At 40.5% G+C, this 24177-nt stretch overlaps 1 protein-coding gene across 1 annotated transcript in view; it reads right to left on the reverse strand.

Moving 5' to 3' along the window:
• Window positions 1-24177, reverse strand: part of LOC128664100 (protein NLRC5) — a 429645-nt gene that overhangs the window by 296572 nt on the left and 108896 nt on the right. Inside the window, exon 4 of the mRNA XM_053718792.1 lies at window positions 1606-1668. Within this exon, the coding sequence (XP_053574767.1) occupies window positions 1606-1668 (63 nt within the window). The remainder of the gene's footprint in view (window positions 1-1605; window positions 1669-24177) is intronic.

Here is a 24177-nt window from a genome sequence, read left to right on the forward strand (position 1 = left end):
TAATATTCGAATTTGAATGTGTCATTCGAATTCGAAAGTGACATTCAAATTCGAATATGACAATCAAATTCGATAGTGACATTCTAAAACTGTAAATAACATTCGATAATAGAATTTTTAAGAATATTTGTTCTGATCAAGTCTATTATGTAAATCGAATTTCTACAATAACATTCATTCGAACATTCAAATTCGAATATAAACACATTCGCCCATCCTTAGTGCTAACTTCAGGACTTCAGATATCGCTTTCACGTTAACCAGACTCTGTGTTAGACCTACACCCCTAAACCTGAAGGTAGCCATGCATATTTTACATTCTAGTGTTCTTTTAAATATATATTTCTATATATATGATTTGTTTTATTTTAAATATACATCTATACCTAAATACATATATATATATATATACACACACACAAACAGGTATAGATATAGATATATACAGATATTTCTGAATATGTATGATAAAAACACATTAAAAAAAGTTATAAAATATTAAAATTTATTAAAAATTATATTTATTTCCTTAAGGTATTTGAGTGGAAAGGGCTCCAAACTGTATGTATACATATATATATATATATATATATATATATATATATGTTATGGGTAAAGTCAGATATTGGGTAATCCTAGGAAACGGACATTACCCAAGCGGCTGTGGGTAAAGCCTGATGCTAGATCATAAATCCCCTCAGAGTGTATGCGCTTCATCAAGTCACTGCATTAAACATATATACGATGCACTGTAATTCTCCCATCTTCATTATGTTTTTTGCCTCCGTCTGGGGGGTTCAAGGGGGCAGAAGCCCCCATTGTAAACTTCACTCCCCAAGGTTCACTTGGGGTGGATACCAGAGTATCGGCGGGGTGCCCCCCTTCAAACCCCAGATGGAGGCAAAAATAATAGTGTAGATGGGGGAATTACAGTACATCTGGCTTTACCCACAGCCACTTGGGGTAATGTCTCTTTTACCCGGGTAATCCTATGATTACCTGGATATCTGACTTACTAATACCCGTAACATACATACACATAGGTGCGCACTATCACGTGTGTTGCATGGGAGAGTTCTTCTGACATATGCTGGCAGGGTCTTGTTATTTCCCTTCTTAGTTTTAAGAAGGTTACTATGAAATCTCACGCAATTTCATTGTAATCAGACAAAATAACAGTAAGGCAAAGTGGGGGGAAAAAGCAGATAATCAGCACTGATTAAGCAGATTGGCTGTTTTATTTCTCAATGACCTAAAATAAATTCTATAAAAAATATCTTTACAACATTTTTAAAAATTAATTCAGCAAACATGCCCAGTATCCCCCTCATGCCCATTTACACATGGAATTTAGTTTATTTAACACTTATCAGAAACACCATTTCCATCCAATTGCAACACACCATTAACGCCATTTTGTTTTTCTGTGAACAACAACCATTATCGGCTGTTAACAATGGAATGGAGATAGAATTTCATAGGAAATATCAACCTCAGGAATTCATATGAAGGATATAAAATTGAATTGCCTCTGTGTTGCATGGTTCTGGTGCAAATGTAAGCTACTTTAAACGTTATAATACAGCAATATATGTCTGTACTTACCTAGCTTCTGGCGTTTGGACTGTGTCACATCAGCAGCGGAGGAGGTCTCCAAATCACTGCATTCTGTGCCCAAAGGACAAAATATTCTGCATTACTAATTAATCACTACATGTCCCAAAACAGAAAAGTTATTGTATATGGCCTATTTTTTATTAGTCAGTTCTATTAAAAAATGTAATATTTTGCTCACTTTAACGCCATGTATATCTCATACATTTGATGTTGTACAACATTTTAGATTTTAGTATCATACTAATAGTTCGAAGGACCATTTCTACATATTTAATTCTTATATGGCTTCACTGCAAGTGCTTCACTCTAAAATAACAATATAACCAATGTTTCACTGTAAAATAACTGTCATTTACAAAAACATAAATTATGCTTACCTGATAATTTAATTTCCATCGTTATGAGGAGAGTCCACGGCTTCATTTATTACTTGTGGGAAATAAAGAACCTGGCCACCAGGAGGAGGCAAAGACACCCCAGCCAAAGGCTTAAATACCTCCCCCACTCTCCTCATCCCCAGTCATTCTGCCGAGGGAACAAGGAACAGTTGGAGAAATATCAGGGTATAAAAGGTGCCAGAAGAAGAAACATAAGAAATTTAGGTCCGCCCAATGGAGAACCGGATGGGAGCCGTGTACTCTCCTCGTAACGATTGAAATTAAATTATCAGGTAAGCATAATTTGTTTTCCATCTAATACGAGGAGAGTCCATGGCTTCATTCATTACTTGTGGGAAACAAATACCCAAGCTCTAGAGGACACTGAATAAAAAACAGGAGGGTAAAAAGGAGGCGGACCCTATTCTGAGGGCACCACAGCCTGCAAAACCTTTCTCCCAAAAGTTGCTTCAGCCGAAGCAAAAACGTCAAATTTGTAAAACTTTGTAAAAGTATGTAAGGAGGACCAGGTAGCTACCTTACAAATCTGCTCCATAGAGGCCTCATTCTTAAAGGCCCAAGAGGAAGCCACTGCTCTAGTAGAATGAGCCGTAATCCTCTGAGGAGGTTTATGTCCCGCTGTCACATAAGCAAAGCGGATAACACTCCTTAACCAAAAAGATAAGGAAGTCGAAGAGACCTTCTGTCCCTTACACTTCCCAGAATAGACAACAAACAAGGACGAAGTTTGTCTAAAATCCTTAGTAGCCTGAAGGTAGAATGTCCAGATTATGAAGCAAAACTTCCTTCGCAGAAGAAGTATTTCGATACAAGGAAGGAACCACAATCTCTTGATTGATGTTGCGTTCTGACACGACCTTAAGAAGAAAACCTAACTTAGTATGTAGGACAGCCTTATCGGAATGGAACACCAAATAAGAAGGCTCACATTGCAAAGCGGCAATCTCAGATACTCTGGGCACACAGGCAATAGTCAGTAGAAAAAGAACATTCCAGGACAACAATTTAATGTCAATCTCATGCATAGGCTCAAACGGAGTCCGTTGCAAAACCTTAAGAACAAGATTTAGACTCCAAGGAGGAGCCTTAGATCTAAACACAAGTCTGATTCTAATCAGAACCTTAACAAAGGACTCGGAGAGCCTCTTGTGCAGTAAAACAGATAGGGCCGAATCTGTCCCCTCAGGGAACTGTCAGAAAGGCCCTTCTCCAGACCATCCTGGAGAAACGATAGGATCCTGGCAACCTTAACTTTATGCCAGAAAAATCCACACTCTTCACACCAGAATAAGTAGGTTCTCCACACCTTATGATAAATGCGACAAGTAACCGGCTTATGAGCTTGAATGAGAGTATCAATCACTCTCTCAGAAAACCCTCTCTTGGCTAGGACTAAGTGTTCAATCCCTGCAACAAGGTAACTTCCACGGAGAAGATGACATCCTCACCAGATCCGCGAACCACATCCTTTGCGGCCACAATGGAGCAATCAGAATCACTGATGCCTGCTCCTGCTTGATGCTGGCCACTACACGAGGAAGGAGTCGTAATGGTGGGAAAAAGTAAATTAGACTGAACCTCCAAGGCACTGCTAATGCATCTATTAGCTCCGCATGAGGATCCCTGGACCTCGACCCATATCTGGGTAGCTTGGTATTGAGACGAGACGCCATGAGATCTATCTCCGGCGTCCCCCACTTGTTGCATATCTCCACAAACACTTCAGGATGGAGATACTATTCCCCCGGATGAAAGGATTGTCTGCTGAGAAAATCCACTTCCCAGTTGTCCACACCCGGAATGTGGATCGCTAACAGCGAACAGCTGTGGGCCTCTGCCCACTCCAGAATTCGAGATACATCCCTCGTTGCTAGGAAGCTTCTTGTTCCCCCTGATGGTTGATGTAAGCCACCAAGGTTATATTGTCTTATTGAAATCTGATAAACCGGGACGAACCCAGAAGAGGACAAGCCTTCAGAGCATTGAAGATTGCTTGAAGTTCCAGAATGTTGATCGGGAAGGAGCGTTCCTCCTGAGACCACAGGCCTTGTGCCTTCTTGGCACCCCAAACAGCTCCCCATCCTGATAGACTTGCATCCGTAGTCACAATCTCCCAGGATGGTCTTAAGAAGGATGTCCCTCGGGACAGATGATCTGGACAGAGCCACCAAGAGAACGATTCTCTCGACTGGTTGTTCAGAGAGATCTGTTGAGACAGATCTGAATGATCATTGTTCCACTGCCTCAGCATGCACAGTTGCAGCGGTCTGAGACGGGAACCCGGCAAAGGGAATAATGTCCATGTTGGACACCATGAGACCAATCACCTCCATACACTGAGCCACAGAGGGCCTTAAGGAGATCCAGAGGGCAAGACATGCCGAAGCAAGCTTGCAACATCTCTGGTCTGTTAGAAATATCCTCATGGATATGGAGTCTATTATAGTACCCAGGAATTCTACCCTGGTGCTTGGAATAAGACAAGTATTTTCTAGATTTATCTTCCATCCATGGGATCGAAGAAGAGAGAGAAGAGATTCCGAATGGTCCTCCGCCAGACGAAAAGATAGTGCTTGTACCAGAATATCATCCAAGTGGGAAACTACTGCTATACCCCATGTTCTGGCAATGGCTAGAAGAGCTAGACCAAACTGAACTGGAAGTGCTGGTCCAAGAACGCAAACCTTAGGAACTGGAAGTGATAATTGTGGATTGGAACGTGAAGGTAAGCATCCTTCAGATCTATAGTGATCGTGAACTGTCCTTACTGAACTAAGGGAAGGATGGACCTTATCGTCTCCATCTTGAACGAGGGGACGTTTAGAAATTTGTTTAAGTACTTTAGTTCCAGAATTGGGCGAACAGTTCCCTCCTTCTTTGGGACTAGGAAAAGGTTTGAATAGTATCCCAAATCTCTTTCTGTGATAGCTACCGGGACAATAAACCCTAAAGAGGACAGATCCCGCACGCACACCAGAAAGGCTTCCTTCTTTTCTGGTCTGGAAGACAGGCTTTAGAGGAGAAATATGCCCTTGGGTGGATGAGACTTAAAACCTATCTTGTATCCCTGAGCTATGACTTCCAGGACCCATGGATCCTGAACGTCCCTGAACCAAGCTTCTGAAAAGAGTGACAGTCTGCCCCCTACACGATCCAGTGCCGGATCGGGGGCCACCTCTTCATGCCGACTTAGTCTCGGCGGACTTCTTGCTCTGCTTGGATTTATTCTAGGACTGAGCCGGCTTTCAAGTGCTCTTGGTTTAATTGGGCTTATCAGAGGGCTGCTGTCGTTGGGATTTATCAGAACGAAAGGAACAAAAATTAGAACTTTCCCCCGTAGAGTTGTCCTTTTTATTTTGCGGTAGGAAGGCACCCTTGCCCCTAGTAACCATGGAGATCATGGAATCCAGGCCTGGACCAAATAAAATATTTCCTTTAAAGGGAAAGGAAAGAAGTCTGGACTTAGAAGTCATATCCGCAGACCAGGACTTCAGCCAGAGCGTCCGACAGGCCTGAACCGAAAAGCCAGAAATCTTAGCATTTAGAGGAATAATCTGCATGTTTGCATCACAGATAAAAGAATTAGCAATTCTCAAGGCTTTAATTCTTTCCTGGATAGCATCGAGGGGACCCTCCACCTTGATCAATTCCGATAAGGAGCCGCACCAGTAGGTAGCTGCTCCAGCAACCGCGGCAACAGCCGCCGGTTGAAACAATTATCCCGTATGTTGAAACATCTTTCTTAGAAGAGTTTCCATCTTGTAATGGAAGGAAAGCCAATGGCACTACTTAGATACAATGAACGCTCCCATATAGTTGATTGTAACGTAATAAATAAATCAAAAGAGGGGATGGTACTGGAAAATGGATTCAAAACTAATCAGTAAGAGACCAAAAAAAGAGTACAAATATAGCACTCATAACATTCTATTATAATAGATACTGTGTACAAAGGCAGAGAATGAAAACTAAAAGTTAACTTTTACTATATAAGCTTTAAAAAGGGGACAAAACAAAATCATACTATTAAAATATGCAAATGCCTGATTGGGTTAATAAAGTTGGACAGAATAAGAAACCTGCTACTCAAATATCCCCCAAAGATATAGGGTGGCTTGAGATTTCTTGTCTGTGATTTAAAATATGGTCAATAGGTAAAGGTGTAATGATAATTTATTGATAATTTATTGGTCATGTTCAACAAAGCAGGAATGTATCCCAATAAGTGCAAATATTGATGATGGCTTCTCTGGGAATCCCAGAGTTGTTTACCAATTAATTACCGCTATACGTTTCCTCTGGATATGTCAGAGACCCATATCCATTAGTTACAACTGTGAGTTGGTTGGTATAGTATTCAAAATAGAAAGAAAGAAACAAACTCACGGTTATTAAACAGATTCCCTATCAGATAAGGCCTTATGGTGATACCTTATAGTTACCTCTATTGTTAGGAACAACCTTATCACAATGGCTAACCGGTATGAGTGGAAAAAATTGGGATCTTTACTCTTGGTTTCTCTGGAGATATCAGAGATTATTACTAGCAGGTTATCACTGTAAAAGAATAATATCCTTCTCTGGAAATGCCAAAGGTCTATACCAGTTAGTTACTTACAGTTATTGGTATGAATATAAGGGCGCTTCAAAGAAGGAGCCAGGTTATTAGAGGTAGCCAATAAGCAAATTTTCTCTGGTATTAACTGGTATTAACAGGTACACGGTATTAATAGGTAACTGGCACCCTTTTCAAGGTCTCTCACCAGGTGAAACAATTAGGTACCTTCAAATTTAGTTTACATATTTTCCAAACGGTATTTATATTTATAGATCTCTGGTATTACAATGAGAAAATTTGCTTATTGGCTACCTCTAATAACCTGGCTCCTTCTTTGAAGCGCCCTTATATTCATACCAATAACTGTAAGTAACTAACTGGTATAGACCTTTGGCATTTCCAGAGAAGGATATTATTCTTTTACAGTGATAACCTGCTAGTAATAATCTCTGATATCTCCAGAGAAACCAAGAGTAAAGATCCCAATTTTTTCCACTCATACCGGTTAGCCATTGTGATAAGGTTGTTCCTAACAATAGAGGTAACTATAAGGTATCACCTTAAGGCCTTATCTGATAGGGAATCTGTTTAATAACCGTGAGTTTGTTTCTTTCTTTCTGTTTTGAATACCCATATACCAACCAACTCACAGTTGTAACTAATGGATATGGGTCTCTGACATATCCAGAGGAAACGTATAGCGGTAATTAATTGGTAAACAACTCTGGGATTCCCAGAGAAGCCATCATCAATATTTGCACTTATTGGGATACATTCCTGCTTTGTTGAACATAACCAATAAATTATCATTACACCTTTACCTATTGACCATATTTTAAATCACAGACAAGAAATCTCAAGCCACCCTATATCTTTGGGGGATATTTGAGTAGCAGGTTTCTTATTCTGTCCAACTTTATTAAGCCAATCAGGCATTTGCATATTTTAATAGTATGATTTTGTTTTGTCCCCTTTTTAAAGCTTATATAGTAAAAGTTAAGTTTTCATTTTCATTCTCTGCCTTTGTCCACAGTATCTATTATAATTGAACGTTATCAGTGCTATATTTGTACTCTTTTTTCAGGTCTCTTACTGATTAGTTTTGAAAAGAGTTTCCATCTTCTTATCCATTGGCTCTCTGAACGACGAGCTATCCTCAAGTGGGATAGTAGTACGTTTGGCAAGAATGGAGATAGCGCCATCCACCTTAGGGACGGAACCCCACAACTCCAATTGAGAGTCTGGGACTGGGAATAATTTTTTAAAGGAAGATGAAGGGGAAAAGGAAGATCTAATTCTGTCCCATTCATTCTTAATAATGTTCGCCATCTTTACAGGCACAGGAAAGTTAAAGGCACTACCCTGTCCTCGTAAACTCTGTCCAATTTAGGAATCAAAGGTTCATCAGGCTTGGCCTCTGGAACCTCTAATGTAGACAGGACTTCCTTTAGAAGAAAACATAAGTGTTCAATCTTAAATCTAAAGGCTGGTTCCTCCGCAGCAGGAGGCTTAGAGGCAGCAGACTCTATCACAGAAAGTTCACCCTCTGAAGCCTCAGAGTGCGACTCATCCTCGGATAACTGCGACAAAGCAGAGAAATCCAATGAATGACATGATGAGCCCTGTGCAGGAGAGCTATGTTTAACCTTCAGCTTTCACTTAGCAGGGCAAGGTAAAGCACTGAGGGCCTCAGACACCACTGTTTTTAACTGCCCGGTAAAATCTGATGGTCAAAGGCCCCCCTCCAGATGGAGGATCAAGCGTGCTATGGGCAGCTGTGTGTTTAGAAGGAGATGACTGTTGGGTATGCACTTCACAGGACGGCGAGTCCTCAGAGGTGGATGGCTCAGTGGTACTAAAGGGGTTAACTCTCTTTGACCTAATAATGTTGTCAAGGCATGTGGAACATAGTTGAGAGGGCTGGCATACCAAGGCCTTCTCACAATATAAACAGGTATTACTATTTGGAATAGAGGGAGTACCCTCTAGCATCTCAGAATATAGCTCCATAGCTTAAGCTAATGACAGTAGGTCACAGAAATTAAACTATTTTTATTCCTCAATAAACGGCACCTTTATATTCCCAATGGCTGGGGCACTCACCATTTTCTAGACCCAGACTATACAGAGAAATAGCGTCTTCTCCGACAGCCAGCTCGGTCAGGAAAGAGGAAATGAAAGTGAGACCACAACCGGTCACATGGTGCGCAAGGCAGGACCGCCCCTGCTATGAGAAAAAGTGTGCCAAGCTACATGCTGCGCAGCACTCAGAGTGAAAGTAAAAACCTGTGCGTTCCAGCCCTATAACAAACAGCCTATGAGCCCAAAAAGTTCTCACACATAAAGCAGAATAAAAATAAAATCAAAGCATCACATTTGATTGAACCTCACTGTTCAATAATCCCCCTCAGTAGATATTAACCCATGATTCTATTAAGATAAAAGGAGCCACACTGTGACCCTGTCTTCTAACGTTTTCAACATATGTAAAAATTGAAACTATCTTACCAGAATCCACACTGTGGAACAGAAACACAGTCTCTCAAGTGTGACAGTCTTATAGCATTGCTCCTGACATGGACTTGAGTGAGAAAAACAAGCAGGCAGTGAAACTCGTCAACACTGATTGCTTAGGAGCTGTAGCAGACATTCTGGATGGGTTCTCCTGCATCTTCAGACTCTAACTTTCGTCAATGCTCTCACTGAGAGGCTGACAAGACTACTTAAAAATCCAGTCCCATATCAAAGGGCAGATACCCCTCATAAGGAACTACTCCGAAAACTTCTGACACTTCTCTGCCATCCTCCTGTGACGAAAGGCAAAGAATGACTGGAGGATGGGGGAAGTGGGAGATGTATTTAAGCCTTTGGTTGGGGTGTCTTTGCCTCCTCCTGGTGGCCAGGTTCAGTATTTCCCAACAGTAAGGAATGATGGCGTGGACTTTCCTTATATTAAGAAGGAAATACAAAAGTAATAGTTACTTAGTAGGGGGCGCACTGGCAAAAAAACAATATGTAGTTAAAACTGAAAAATACAAATGACAAAACGCCCCTCATAGGGTAGTAACGTCTACCATGGGTCAGACGAACAAGAAAGCAATAAATGCACTCACGTGAAATTGAACACCACCTGTAGTGCTGGTGAGGCGTGCTGGAAAATTAGAGATTGTATACATACATTGGGCTCCATGTACGAAGCAGCATAAGCTGCTCCAGAGCAAGTTCACACATGTGAAGCAGTGGTCATTAGACAGGTGGCGAAGAGAAATCATTGAGAGCTTGCTCGCTCTTGGTAATTGACAGTTCCTTCTCTCGCGCGACCAAACCTGCAAGTAAAGGGGTGGCATTACTCACTCATCAGAGTGTGTATTAATGCAAAAGGGCTAGCGGACGAACAGATCCGCTGCCCGTATGCAGCGAAGGCGTGCGGGCAGCTTCTCAAGTTGAGAAGCTGTCCACGCGTCTTTAAATACACGGAGCCCATTGTATATTTATTATCCCGTGTTTGTGATATGCAATATATAGGCCGTACCTGTAGAAATGTCAGCATTAGATGCAAACACTGTCGCAGTCTTAATCACAACTCTCATCATGTTATCACTCATTGTTATAATGACCACGTTGTTGATAAAAAGTTTGTACGCAATTATATGTTTGTGCACGTTTGCGCACGTTTTTATGTTTGTGCACATCTTAGGTAATATTATTGATTATCATTATTATTTTCATAGTTATATATATTTATGAATGATATTGTTACTTCTGATCACATTCATTGTTGATTTTCATAATCAACTTTGTACAAATTTAAAGTAGTATTATGGATTATAATTTAATTTTCTTTCACCTTATCACTAGCATTTCATGTATTTTTTATGTTTAGGAATGACATTTCACTTGTCCACATTGCAGAGGTGTTTCTTTTTCTATTTTGTGATGTGTGTATGGATGTGTGCGTCCCTGTTAAAATCATGAATATTTTGCACCTAATAGTGTTTTTGTTTGCGCTTTGTCTGCGCTTGTTGGGGCGCACACAGGCTTACACACATTATATATGTAATATCTATTGTTATATTGTTATGATTTTCTGTTTATTTTTATTAATGTATATTTTTTATGGCCAGGTCTTTCCAATTACAGCTTGTGGGTTTTTAAATCATTGTTTCAAACTATGTGAATACAGCCTGATAAAACAGCGCTATGTTGCTGATGTTTTTAAATCAATTTCATCTTTTATACTACCCCACTTGCTGTTCTATATGCTGGCTTTTTGTGGTAAATATATTGATTGACTGATTGATCACTCTATTGCGAGCTTTCCTCCACTAGCTGTACGGCGGTATACTGATCCAGCAAGACTTAGTGACGTCACATGACTACAGTAGATGTTCTTGTGGATGGAGGAGGACGATCCTTCACCTTGACCGCTTTGTCCAGCATTGCCACTCTGAGTTTAGCTGGAAGTATGTCAGTATTTAAATAAAAGTTGAATAGATGGGTAAAAACTGGGCATAGGAGGATGACAGGAGAGTGGAAAGTGAGGGTGGCAGATGGATACAAAGGAGGTATATGGGCATGATTGTTGTAGGTTCAGAGCAGGTATCCTAACCATAGCATGAATTTGTAATGGAAAAAAATATTTGAGAATTGCAGGTAGAAGGTAAGTTTGAATAGGGATTGTTGAGACTGGTATAGGGTGGCAAGCACAGCTGTGTCAAGGGCTGATGCAAGTGAGCGACTGTGGTGAGCAGAAGAAAGGCTTTGGAAAGAAAAAGTCAAGATGTTTGCGAGAAGAGGTTGGAGAGTCAGCAAAAACAAAATTTATGCTTACCTGATAAATCTTTCATGGGTGTTAGAGTCCACAAGTCATTACTCCTGACAATTCAACTCCTGGCCATTAGAAGGAGGCAAAGATACCCAAAACTAAACATGTTTTTAATCCCTATCCCCTCTCTAATATCCCAATCTTATTTATAGCTAAAAAATAGAAAATAGAGTGGGAAAGGACAAAGCAGGGCAAGTGAGGTGCATACTAAAACTGCCACCCATAGAAAAAAATATAAGAGGGCGGGTCTTGTGGACTCTCCTTACCATGAGAGAAATCAATTTTTCAGGTAAGCATGAATTTTGTTTTCTTTCTTAAGGTGGTGAAAGTCTATAAGTCATTACTCCTGGGATCTAATACCCAAGCTGTGGAGATCACAAGTTAATGGGTGGGTAAAAATTAACACAGGCACCTAATTACCAACCACTAAGATTGTAGGACTTTCCTGTCAAAAGCTATCCCAAAAGAAAAGAGAGTAAAAAAAACCAAGCTGCAATCTACACAACAGAGGCCTCCTTTTAAAAAGCTCACAAAGTAGACACTAATCTAATAGAATGGGCTATACAAATTCTGGAAGGAAATTTCATGCTTCCAAGAAGCCATACTAAGCAACTGCTTTAACCAGGAAGCTAAAGTAACGACTGTAGTCCATTGTCTCATTCATGGACAAATTAAAATAACCTTAAAAAAAACTTTAAAAATGCAAAGAAAATGTTTTATCCTAAAAGAAAATAAGATAAGGTATCTCACAAGAAATAGCAAACAAACCAGACACTTGGAAAAAGTATTGCAAAAGAAACAAGCACTTTCAAAATAAGCAGAATGTTTAAACCGTTCATAGGTTTAAAAGAAGAGTCTGTAAAACTCTTAAAGCCACTAAGGTTCTCAGGAAGAGAAACTGTCTAACTATTAGACATACTGTTACCGCATACTTGAGTATCCAAGCTCTGCTTGGCTTCATTGCACCTGTCAGCATCTACAGCATACGTGAACATACTAAAACTCACCAACTTGAATCTGGCTCCTTAGAGGGGCAGCGGCGGGTCCATGGTCGCACTCCTCTTTGGTTTTCAACCAAGGCATCTGTCCTCTTCTTTTCTTCCATCTGATCCATCATCCTCTTCCATTAGATGCTTCTTCATGCTGTCATGGAAGCAAACTGATGCTTAAATGCAAGGTTCCCCATTATATATGGTGGTGCCCTTGGATTTCTATTGGCTAATTTTCCTATCAAAATTCAAATCAGCCAATAGAAAAAGATTTTTACTTCTATTATCAAATGGCTTTATTCTCTTGATAAACGTATCCCAGTGAAGGGATAAAAAAGTGCGCTGGTATTATGAAAGGAAACAATGTTATAAAGTGTTGAACAAAATAATGTACTTGTGAATCTGGTGGAACGGGTCTACCGTATCAATCCTGAAAAATGTCCATATAATAATGGTAGGTTGAAGGGATAGAAGTATCCTCCTTTTTGATGTAGTGGGTCAGGCTGCTCCTCTTGATCCCAGAGAGTGTAGGACAACTGTTGAAATACAAAGGGTAGAAAGAGGGCGCCACAATAGCGTGATACTGTCTGGAAATGCAGGTACAGATGAAAGTAAGTAGTATGCTTACCAGATAGTGTAGCACTGTGCTGTGACCAGTGCGTGAAAGCTGGCTAGCACTTAGCAGTGGCTAGTACACTGTGGAAACCAAGCTCCAAGGGTACTTTTCCTGGTCCCAGCTTGATGTATGCCTCCTAGTGACTGGACTTCAATTGCTACAAAAGTGAAATCTTTCTGTATGTTGTTCTATTAGGGTTGAAATAGCACAACACAGACAACTTCATATATATAAAAAAAAGCTTTAATGTTATGACGCGTTTCTCAAACCCAACTGGGTCGTTTCATCAGATAAAAGTGAATCACTTTGTTCAATGAGCAGCAATAAACTACTGGGAGCTAGCTGATCTCATCTAGTCAAGAAATCACAAGAGACAAAAGTGTGCAGGTACCAATCACCAATTAACTCCCACTAGTTTAGGATATGTAAAAAAAAAATCAACAACCGATACCAAGAGAGCAAAGTACATTTGAAAATAGAGTTTGATTTAAAAGTGTCTTAAAATGACATGCTCTATCTAGATCATGCAATTTTCATTTTGGTTTTCCTATCCCTTTAACTAGAACCAAATATTTAACGGGACACTCAAGTCAAAACAAACTTTTATGATGCAGATAGAGCATGCAGTTTTAATACACTTTCCAGTTTACTTCCACTATCAAATTTTGTTCAGTCTTTTTATATTCACACTTTATGGGGAACAAGATCCTACTGAGCATGTGCACAAGCTCACAGGGTATACACATACTAGTTTTTGATTGGCTGATGGCTTTCACATGATACAGGGGGCCGGAAAATGGGAGAAAAAATACATTTATCTGAAAAAAATCTACTGCTTATTTAAAATTCAGAAAGTTATAGCTTTGTCTATTTATTATCTACATATTAATTATGTCATTCTACTTCATTGAGTGGTCCTTTAATATCTAATTATAAGTACAAGCAGAGATGTAAATAATATCAAGAGTATTAATATATTTAACTGACAGCATGATCACTGAAAAAATAAACATTAAAAAAAAGCTAATCCTGCCCTCCATAATGACAAAACTCTACTGTGTAGATATCGGTTTAAAAATATCTATTCAGAATCTACATTTTTTTCTAAAGTGCGTTTCACGCTGTACTGTGCGTAAAACTTGCGATCAGCCTACTGAAGCACAGCATCTGCCAAATGCGAAACTAGAGTCACGTACTAACTGCACTTGTCTCAGATTTCACAAAATAAATAGTTTAAATCGCAAAAATGTAAAACTACAGTGAACTGCTGATATATAAAGGAACAGGTTTTATGCTTAGCAGGAGATATATGGCCAGATTACAAGTTTTGCGTTAGGAGCTGTGCGGTGCTAACAAGCAGTTTTTCTCACCGCTCACTTACATACAGCGCTGGTATTACAGGTTTTCAGAAACCCGGCGTTAAAAGGAAAGAAGTGAGCGTAGAGCAAAATTTAGCTCCATATCTCACTCCAATACCAGCGCTGCTTAAGTCAACGGTGAGCTGGTCGTACGTGCTTGTGCACGATTTCCCCATAGACATCAATGGGGAGAGCCGGCTGAAAAAAAGTCTAACACCTGCCAAAAGGCAGCGTAAAACTCAGTAACGCAGCCCCATTGATTCCTATGGGGAAACACATTTTAGGTTTACACCTAACACCCTAACATGAACCCCGAGTCTAAACACCCCTAATCTTACACTTATTAACCCCTAATCTGCCACTCCGGTCATCGCCGTCACCTACATTATACTTATGAACGTCTAATCTGCTGCCCCCAACATCGTCGACACCTACATTATATTTATTAACCCCTAATCTCCCGCCCCCAATGTCGCCGCAACCTATCTACACTTATTAACCCCTAATCTGCCACCCCCAACGTCGCCGCAACTATATTAAATTTATTAACCCCTAAACCTAAGTCTAACCCTAATACTAACACCCCTAATTGAAATATAATTTAAATAAATCTAACTAAAATTACTATTATTAACTACATTATTCCTATTTAAAACTAAATACTTACCTATAAAATAAACCCTAAGCTAGCTACAATATAACTAATAGTTACATTGTAGCTATCTTAGGGTGTATTTTTATTTTACAGGCAAGTTTGTATTTATTTTAACTAGGTAGAATAGTTATTAAATAGTTATTAACTATTTAATAACTACCTAGCTAAAATAAATACAAATTTACCTGTAAAATAAAACTAACCTAAGTGACACTAACACCTAACACTACACTACAATTAAATAAATTACCTACATTAAAAACAATTAAATAAATTAAATTAAATTAGCTAAATCACAAAAACATAATTTATGCTTACCTGATAAATTTATTTCTCTTGTAGTGTGTTCAGTCCACGGGTCATCCATTACTTGTGGGATATTCTCCTTCCCAACAGGAAGTTGCAAGAGGATCACCCACAGCAGAGCTGCTATATAGCTCCTCCCCTCACTGCCATATCCAGTCAGTCGACCGAAACAAGCCGAGAAAGGAGAAACCATAGGGTGCAGTGGTGACTGTAGTTTAATTAAAATTTAGACCTGCATGAAAAGGACAGGGCGGGCCGTGGACTTGATAAACTACAAGAGAAATAAATTTATCAGGTAAGCATAAATTATGTTTTCTCTTGTTAAGTGTATCCAGTCCACGGATCATCCATTACTTGTGGGATACCAATACCAAAGCTAAAGTACACGGATGATGGGAGGGACAAGGCAGGAACTTAAACGGAAGGAACCACTGCCTGTAGAACCTTTCTCCCAAAAACAGCCTCAGAAGAAGCAAAAGTATCAAATTTGTAAAATTTGGAAAAAGTATGAAGGGGAGACCAAGTTGCAGCCTTGCAAATCTGTTCAACAGAGGCCTCATTTTTAAAGGCCCAGGTGGAAGCCACAGCTCTAGTAGAATAAGCTGTAATCCTTTCAGGATGCTGCTGTCCAGCAGTCTCATAGGCTAAACGGATTATACTCCGAAGCCAAAAAGAAAGAGAGGTTGCCGAGGCCTTCTGACCTCTCCTCTGTCCAGAGTAAACAACAAACAGGTTAGATGTTTGGCGAAAATCTTTAGGAGCCTGTAAGTAAAACTTCAAGGCACGGACTACGTCTAGATTATGCAAAAGACGTTCCTACTTTGAAGAAGGATTAGGACATAATGATGGAACAACAATCTCTTGATTGATATTCTTGTTAGAAACCACCTTATGTAAAAACCTAGGTTTTGTACGCAGAACAACTTTATCCGAATGAAACATCAGATAAGGAGAATCACAATGTAAGGCAGATAACTCCGAGACTCTTCGAGCCGAGGAAATAGCCATCAGAAAAATAACTTTCCATGAAAGAAGTTTGATATCAATAGAATGAAGGGGTTCAAACGGAACCCCTTGAAGAACTTTAAGAACCAAGTTTAAGCTCCATGGAGGAGCAACAGGTTTAAACACAGGCTTAATTCTAACTAAAGCCTGACAAAATGCCTGAACGTCTGGAACTTCTGCCAGACGCTTGTGTAAAAGAATAGACAGAGCAGAAATCTGTCCCTTTAAAGAACTAGCTGATAATCCTTTGTCCAAACCCTCTTGGAGGAAGGACAATATCCTAGGAATCCTAACCCTACTCCATGAGTAATTCTTGGATTCACAACAATGAAGATATTTACGCCATATCTTTTCCTGGTGACAGGCTTTCGTGCCTGTATTAAGGTATCAATTACTGACTTCGGATGATTGAAAGGACCTTGTATTAGAAGGTCTTGTCTCAGAGGCAGAGTCCATGGTGGAAAGGATGACATGTCCACTAGGTCTGCATACCAGGTCCTGCGTGGCCACGCAGGCGCTATCAATATCACCGATGCTCTTTCCTGTTTGATTTTGGCAATCAGACGAGGGAGCAGAGGAAACGGTGGAAACACGTAAGCCAGGTTGAAGAGCATCTATCAGTGCCGCTTCTGGGTCCCTGGACCTGGATCCGTAACAAGGAAGCTTGGCATTCTGGCGAGACGCCATGAGATCCAATTCTGGTTTGCCCCAACGGAGAACCAATTGAGCAAACACCTCCGGATGGAGTTCCCATTCCCCCGGATGAAAAGTCTGACGACTTAGAAAATCCGCCTCCTAGTTCTCTACACCTGGGATATGGATCGCTGACAGGTGGCAAGAGTGAGTCTCTGCCCAGCGAATTATCTTGGAGACTTCTGACATCGCTAGGGAACTCCTGGTTCCCCCTTGATGGTTGATGTAAGCCACAGTCATGATGTTGTCCCACTGAAATCTGATGAACCTCAGTGTTGCTAGCTGAGGCCAAGCCAGAAGAGCATTGAATATTGCTCTTAACTCCAGAATATTTATTGGGAGGAGTTTCTCCTCCTGAGTCCATGAACCCTGAGCCTTCAGGGAGTTCCAGACTGCACCCCAACCTAGAAGGCTGGCATCTGTTGTTACAATTGTCCAATCTGGTCTGCGAAAGGTCATACCCTTGGACAGATGGGCCCGAGATAACCACCAGAGAAGAGAATCTCTGGTTTCCTGATCCAGATTTAGTAGAGGGGACAAATCTGTGTAATCCCCATTCCACTGACTGAGCATGCATAATTGCAGCGGTCTGAGATGCAGGCGCGCGAATGGCACTATGTCCATCGCCGCTACCATTAAGCCGATTACTTCCATGCACTGAGCCACCGTGGGGCGCGGAATGGAGTTAAGAACACGGCAAGCATTTAGAAGTTTTGATAACCTGGACTCCGTCAGGTAAATTTTAATTTCTACAGAATCTATTAGAGTCCCTAGGAAGGAAACCCTCGTGAGAGGAGATAGAGAACTCTTTTCTTTGTTCACTTTCCACCCATGCGACCTCAGGAATGCCAGAACTATCTCTGTATGAGATTTGGCAATTTGAAAGCTTGACGCATGTATCAGGATATCGTCCAGGTAAGGAGCCACCGCTATGCCTCGCGGTCTTAGAACCGCCAGAAGTGAGCCCAGAACCTTTGTAAAAATTCTTGTGGCTGTAGCCAACCCGAATGGAAGAGCAACAAATTGGTAATGCCTGTCTAGAAAGGCAAACCTCAGGAACTGATGATGATTCTTGTGAATCTGAATGTGAAGGTAGGCATCCTTTAAGTCCACTGTGGTCATGTACTGACCCTCTTGGATCATGGGTAAAATGGTTCGAATAGTTTCCATCTTGAATGACGGTACTCTGAGGAATTTGTTTAGGATTTTTAAATCCAAAATTGGTCTGAAGGTTCCCTCTTTTTTGGGAACCACAAACAGATTTGAATAAAACCCCTGTCCTTGTTCCGTCCGCGGAACTGGATGGATCACTCCCATTACAAGGAGATCTTGTACGCAGCTTAGGAATGCCTCTTTCTTTATCTGGTTTGCAGATAATCTTGAAAGGTGAAATCTCCCTTGTGGAGGAGAAGCTTTGAAGTCCAGAAGATATCCCTGAGATATGATCTCCAACGCCCAGGGATCCTGAACATCTCTTGCCCACGCCTGGGCGAAGAGAGAGAGTCTGCCCCTACTAGATCCGTTGTCGGATAGGGGGCCGCTCCTTCATGCTGTCTTAGAGGCAGCAGCAGGCTTTCTGGCCTGCTTGCCCTTGTTCCAGGACTGGTTAGGTTTCCAGGCCTGCTTGGATTGAGCAAAAGTTCCCTCTTGTTTTGAAGCAGAGAAAGTTGATGCTGCACCTGCCTTGAAGTTTCGAAAGGCACGAAAATTAGACTGTTTGGCCTTTGATTTGGCCCTGTCCTGAGGAAGGGTATGACCCTTACCTCCAGTAATGTCAGCAATAATTTCCTTCAAACAAGGCCCGAATAAGGTCGGCCCCTTGAAAGGAATGTTGAGTAATTTAGACTTTGAAGTCACATCAGCTGACCAGGATTTGAGCCATAGTGCCCTACGCGCCTGGATGGCGAATCCGGAATTCTTAGCCGTTAGTTTAGTCAAATGAACAATGGCATCAGAAACAAATGAGTTAGCTAGCTTAAGAGTTCTAAGCTTGTCAACAATTTCAGTCAATGGAGCTGTATAGATGGCCTATTCCAGGGCCTCAAACCAGAATGCCGCCTCAGCAGTGACAGGCGCAATGCATGCAAGGGGCTGTAAAATAAAACCTTGTTGAATAAACATTTTCTTAAGGTAACCCTCTAATTTTTTATCCATTGGATCTGAAAAAGCACAACTGTCCTCAACCGGGATAGTGGTACGCTTTGCTAAAGTAGAAACTGCTCCCTCCACCTTAGGGACAGTCTGCCATAAGTCCCGTGTAGTGGCATCTATTGGAAACATTTTTCTAAATATAGGAGGTGGGGAAAAGGGCACACCGGGCCTATCCCACTCCTTACTAATAATTTCTGTAAGCCTTTTAGGTATTGGAAAAACATCAGTACTCACCGGAACTGCATAGTATTTATCCAGCCTACACAATTTCTCTGGCACTGCAATTGTGTCACAGTCATTCAGAGCAGCTAATACCTCCCCAAGCAATACACGGAGGTTCTCAAGCTTAAATTTAAAATTAGAAATCTCTGAATCAGGTCTCCCCGAATCAGAGACGTCACCCACAGACTGAAGCTCTCCGTCCTCAGGTTCTGCATATTGTGATGCAGTATCAGACATGGCTCTTACAGCATCTACGCGCTCTGTATCTCGTCTAACCCCAGAGCTATCGCGCTTGCCTCTCAATTCAGGCAATCTGGATAATATCTCTGACAGGGTATTATTCATGATTGCAGCCATGTCCTGCAAAGTAATCGCTATGGGCGTCCCTGATGTACTTGGCACCATATTAGCGTGCGTCCCTTGAGCAGGAGGCGAAGGGTCCGACACGTGGGGAGAGTTAGTCGGCATAACTTCCCCCTCGACAGACCCCTCTGGTGACAATTCTTTTATAGATAAAGACTGATCTTTACTGTTTAAGGTGAAATCAATACATTTAGTACACATTCTCCTATGGGGCTCCACCATGGCTTTTAAACATAATGAACAAGTATCCTCTGTTTCAGACATGTTTGTACAGACTAGCAATGAGACTAGCAAGCTTGGAAAACACTTTAAAGCAAGTTAACAAGCAATATAAAAAACGTTACTGTGCCTTTAAGAGAAACAAATTTTGACAAAATTTGAAATAACAGTGAAAAAAGGCAGTTACACTAACAACATTTTTACAGTGTATGTAACAAGTCAGCAGAGCATTGTACCCACTTGCAAATGGATGATTAACCCCTTAATAACAAAAACAGAATAATAAATGACAAAAACGTTTTTTAAACACAGTCACAACAACTGCCACAGTCTACTGTGATTGTTACCCTCCTCAAACACGACTTTGAAGCCTTTTGAGCCCTTCAGAGATGTCCTGTATCATGCAGGAAGAAGCTGAATGTCTCTGTCAGTATTTTTATCTGCACAGAAAAGCACTAAAATAGGCCCTTCCCACTCATATTGCAACAGTTGAAAGCCTCAGGAAACTGTCTCTAGGTAAAAATCAAACCAGCCATGTGGAAAAAAACTAGGCCCCAATAAGTTTTGTCACCAAACATATATAAAAACGATTAACATGCCAGCAAATGTTTTATATTACATTTTTATAAGAGTATGTATCTCTATTAATAAGCCTCATATCAGTCGCTATCACTGCATTTAAGGCTTAACTTACATTAATCCGGTATCAGCAGCATTTTTCTAGCAAATTCCATCCCTAGAAATATATTAACTGCACATACCTTATTGCAGGAAAACCTGCACGCCATTCCCTCTCTGAAGTTACCTCACTCCTCAGAATATGTGAGAACAGCCATGGATCTTAGTTACTTCTGCTAAGATCATAGAAATCACAGGCAGATTCTTCTTCTAATTCTGCCTGAGATGAAACAGTACACTCCGGTACCATTTAAAAATAACAAACTTTTGATTGAAGTTAAAAAACTAACTATAATACACCACTTTCCTCTTACTACGTCCATCTTTGTTGAGAGTTGCAAGAGAATGACTGGATATGGCAGTGAGGGGAGGAGCTATATAGCAGCTCTGCTGTGGGTGATCCTCTTGCAACTTCCTGTTGGGAAGGAGAATATCCCGCAAGTAATGGATGATCCGTGGACTGGATACACTTAACAAGAGAAAAAAACACTAAATTACAGAAAATAAAAAACAAATTACAGATCTTTAAACTAATTACACCTAATCTAATAGCCCTATCAAAATAAAAAAAGCCCCCCCCCCCAATACAAAAAAACCCTAGCCTAAACTAAACTACCAATAGCCCTTAAAAAGGCCTTTTTTTGCGGGGCATTGCCCCAAAGAAATGCCCCCCCAACAGTAAAACCCACCACCCACACAACCAACCCCCCCCAAATAAAATACTAACTACAAAAACCTAAGCTCCCCATTCCCCTGAAAATGGCATTTGGATGGGCATTGCCCTTAAAAGGGCATTTAGCTCTATTGCGGCCCAAAGCCTAATCTGAAAAATAAACCCACCCAATACACCCTTAAAAAATCCTAACACTAACCACCGAAGATTCACTTACCGGGAGAAGTCTTCATCCAAGCGGCAAGATGTCCTCAACGAAGCCGGCAGAAGTGGTCCTCCAGATGGGCAGAAGTGATCCTCCAGACGGGCAGAAGTCTTCATCGAGACGGCATCTTCTATCTTCATCCTTCCGGCATGGAGCGGGTCCATCTTCAAGACATCCGACGCGGAGCATCCTCTTCAAATGTCGTCTTCTTGATGAATGAATATCTCTTTAAGTGACGTCATCCAAGATGGTGTCCCTTAGATTCCGATTGGCTGATAGAATTCTAGCAGCCAATCGGAAAAGGCCCTTGTAAGGGCTATTGGTAGTTTAGTTTAGGTTAGGGTTTTTTTTTATTTTGGGAGGGCTTTTTTTATTTTGATAGGGCTATTAGATTAGGTGTAATTAGTTTAAAGATCTGTAATTTGTTTTTTATTTTCTGTAATTTAGTGGGGGGTTTTTTGTGATTTAGCTAATTTAATTTAATTTAATTTAATTTATTTAATTGTATTTAATTTAGGGAATTGATTTAATTGTAGTGTAATGTTAGGTGTTATTGTAACATAGGTTAGGTTTTATTTTACAGGTAAACTTGCATTTTTTTTAGCTAGGTAGTTATTAAATAGTTAATAACTATTTGATAACTATTCTATCTAGTTAAAATAAATACAAATTTGCCTGTAAAATAAAAATAAACCCTAAGCTAGATACAATGTAACTATTAGTTATATTGTAGCTAGCTTAGGGTTTTTTTTATAGGTAAGTATTTAGTTTTAAATAGGAATAATGTAGTTATTAATTGTAGGTTTTATTTAGATTTATTTGAATTATATTTAAGTTAGGGTGTGTTAGGGTTAGGGTTAGACTTAGGTTTAGGGGTTAATAAATTTAATATAGTGGCGGCGACGTTGGGGGCGGCAGATTAGGGTTTAATAAATATAATGTAGGTGGCAGCGATGTTAGGGGCGGCAGATTAGGGGTTCATATTATTTAACTAGTGTTTGCGAGGCAGGAGTGTGGCGGTTTAGGGGTTAATATGTTTATTATAGTGGCGGCGATGTCCGGAGCGGCAGATTAGGGGTTAAAATTTTTATTTTAGTGTTTACGATGCGGGAGGACCTCAGTTTAGGGGTTAATAGGTAGTCTAAGGGTGTTAGTGTACTTTTTTGCACTTTAGTTATGAGTTTTATGCTACGGCGTTGTAGTGTAAAACTCTTAACTACTGACTTTAGAATGCTTTAGGGATCTTGGAGGTAGAGGGTGTACCGCTCACTTTTTGGCTTCCCAGGACAGACTCGTAATACCGGCGCTATGGAAGTCCCATAGAAAAAAGACTTTACGAATTTTACGTAAGTCGGTTTGCGGTAAGGCCAAAAAAGTGCGGGGCCCCTAAACCTTGAAGACTCGTAATACCAGCGGTAGTAAAAAAGCCTGGACCTGTTAACGCTGCTTTTTCAGTTCACCACAAAACTCGTAATCTAGCCGATAGTTAGTATGATTTAATAAGTGAATCTTCTGATACCTATAAATATAGGTAGGGTTAAAATGAATGGTTTCTGAGGTGATACTGTGTTTCCTATACACATTAACTTGCTAGAACAAAAGGGATATGAAACCCAAAAATGTTCTTTTGTGATTCAGACAGAGCATAACATTTTTAAAAAGCTTCCAATTTAGTTCTATTATCAAATTTGCTTGGTTCCTATGATATGCTTTGTTAAAGAGATACCTAGGTAGGTGTCTAGAGCACTACATGAACAGAAATAGTGCTGCCATCTAGTGCTCTTGAATTTGGATAACATTCTTGCAAACCTATTGCAATATAGTGCTCCAGACATGGACAGGCTCCTAAGCTTATGTCCCTGCTTTACCTCAAAAGATACCAATAGAACAAAGAAAAAATGATAACAGAAGTAAATTAGAAAGTTGTTCACATGCTCTACCTGAATCATAAAAGAAAAAACTTAAATTATGCTTACCTGATAATTTTCTTTTCTTCTGATGGGAAGAGTGCACAGCTGCATTCATTACTTATGGGAATTCAGAACCTGGCCACCAGGAGGAAGCAAAGACACCCCAGCCAAAGACTTAAATACCTCCCCCAGTTCCCTCATCCCCCAGTCATTCTGCCAAGGGAACAAGGAACAGTAGGAGGGTGAAAAAGGTGCCAGAAGAAGAAACTAAACTATGGCCGCCTCATCAATAAAACATGGGCGGGGAGCTGTGGGTTCTTCCCGTCAGAACAAAAGAAAATTATCACGTAAGCATAATTTAAGTGTTTCTTATCTCGGAAAGAGTCCACAGCTGCATTCATTACTTTTGGGAAAACAAGCTATAGAGGACACTGAATGCAAACAAAGGGTGGGTACAGAAAGCGGTCCCTTCAAAAGGCACCACAGACTGGTATTACCCATAAAAAAAACAGTGTAAAAAGAAAACAAGGTAACTGGCCATCAGTTAAACAACCAGCAAGCCGTGCTGGAGACCACTCAAAATCTTTAGATTCCACTGAGCACAATGCCTCCGAGGAGCCAAGTCTCACAGGCTCCCATCGCAAAACTACCCGAAGGAAGTACCTCCCACTACCCTTACGAGCACACATTCCAGATGCAATAGCTGCCAATGGTCACAAACTGCAAACTACAGGTG

The sequence above is a fragment of the Bombina bombina genome, chromosome 1 (genome assembly GCF_027579735.1).
Source record: "Bombina bombina isolate aBomBom1 chromosome 1, aBomBom1.pri, whole genome shotgun sequence".
Lineage (NCBI taxonomy): Eukaryota > Metazoa > Chordata > Amphibia > Anura > Bombinatoridae > Bombina > Bombina bombina.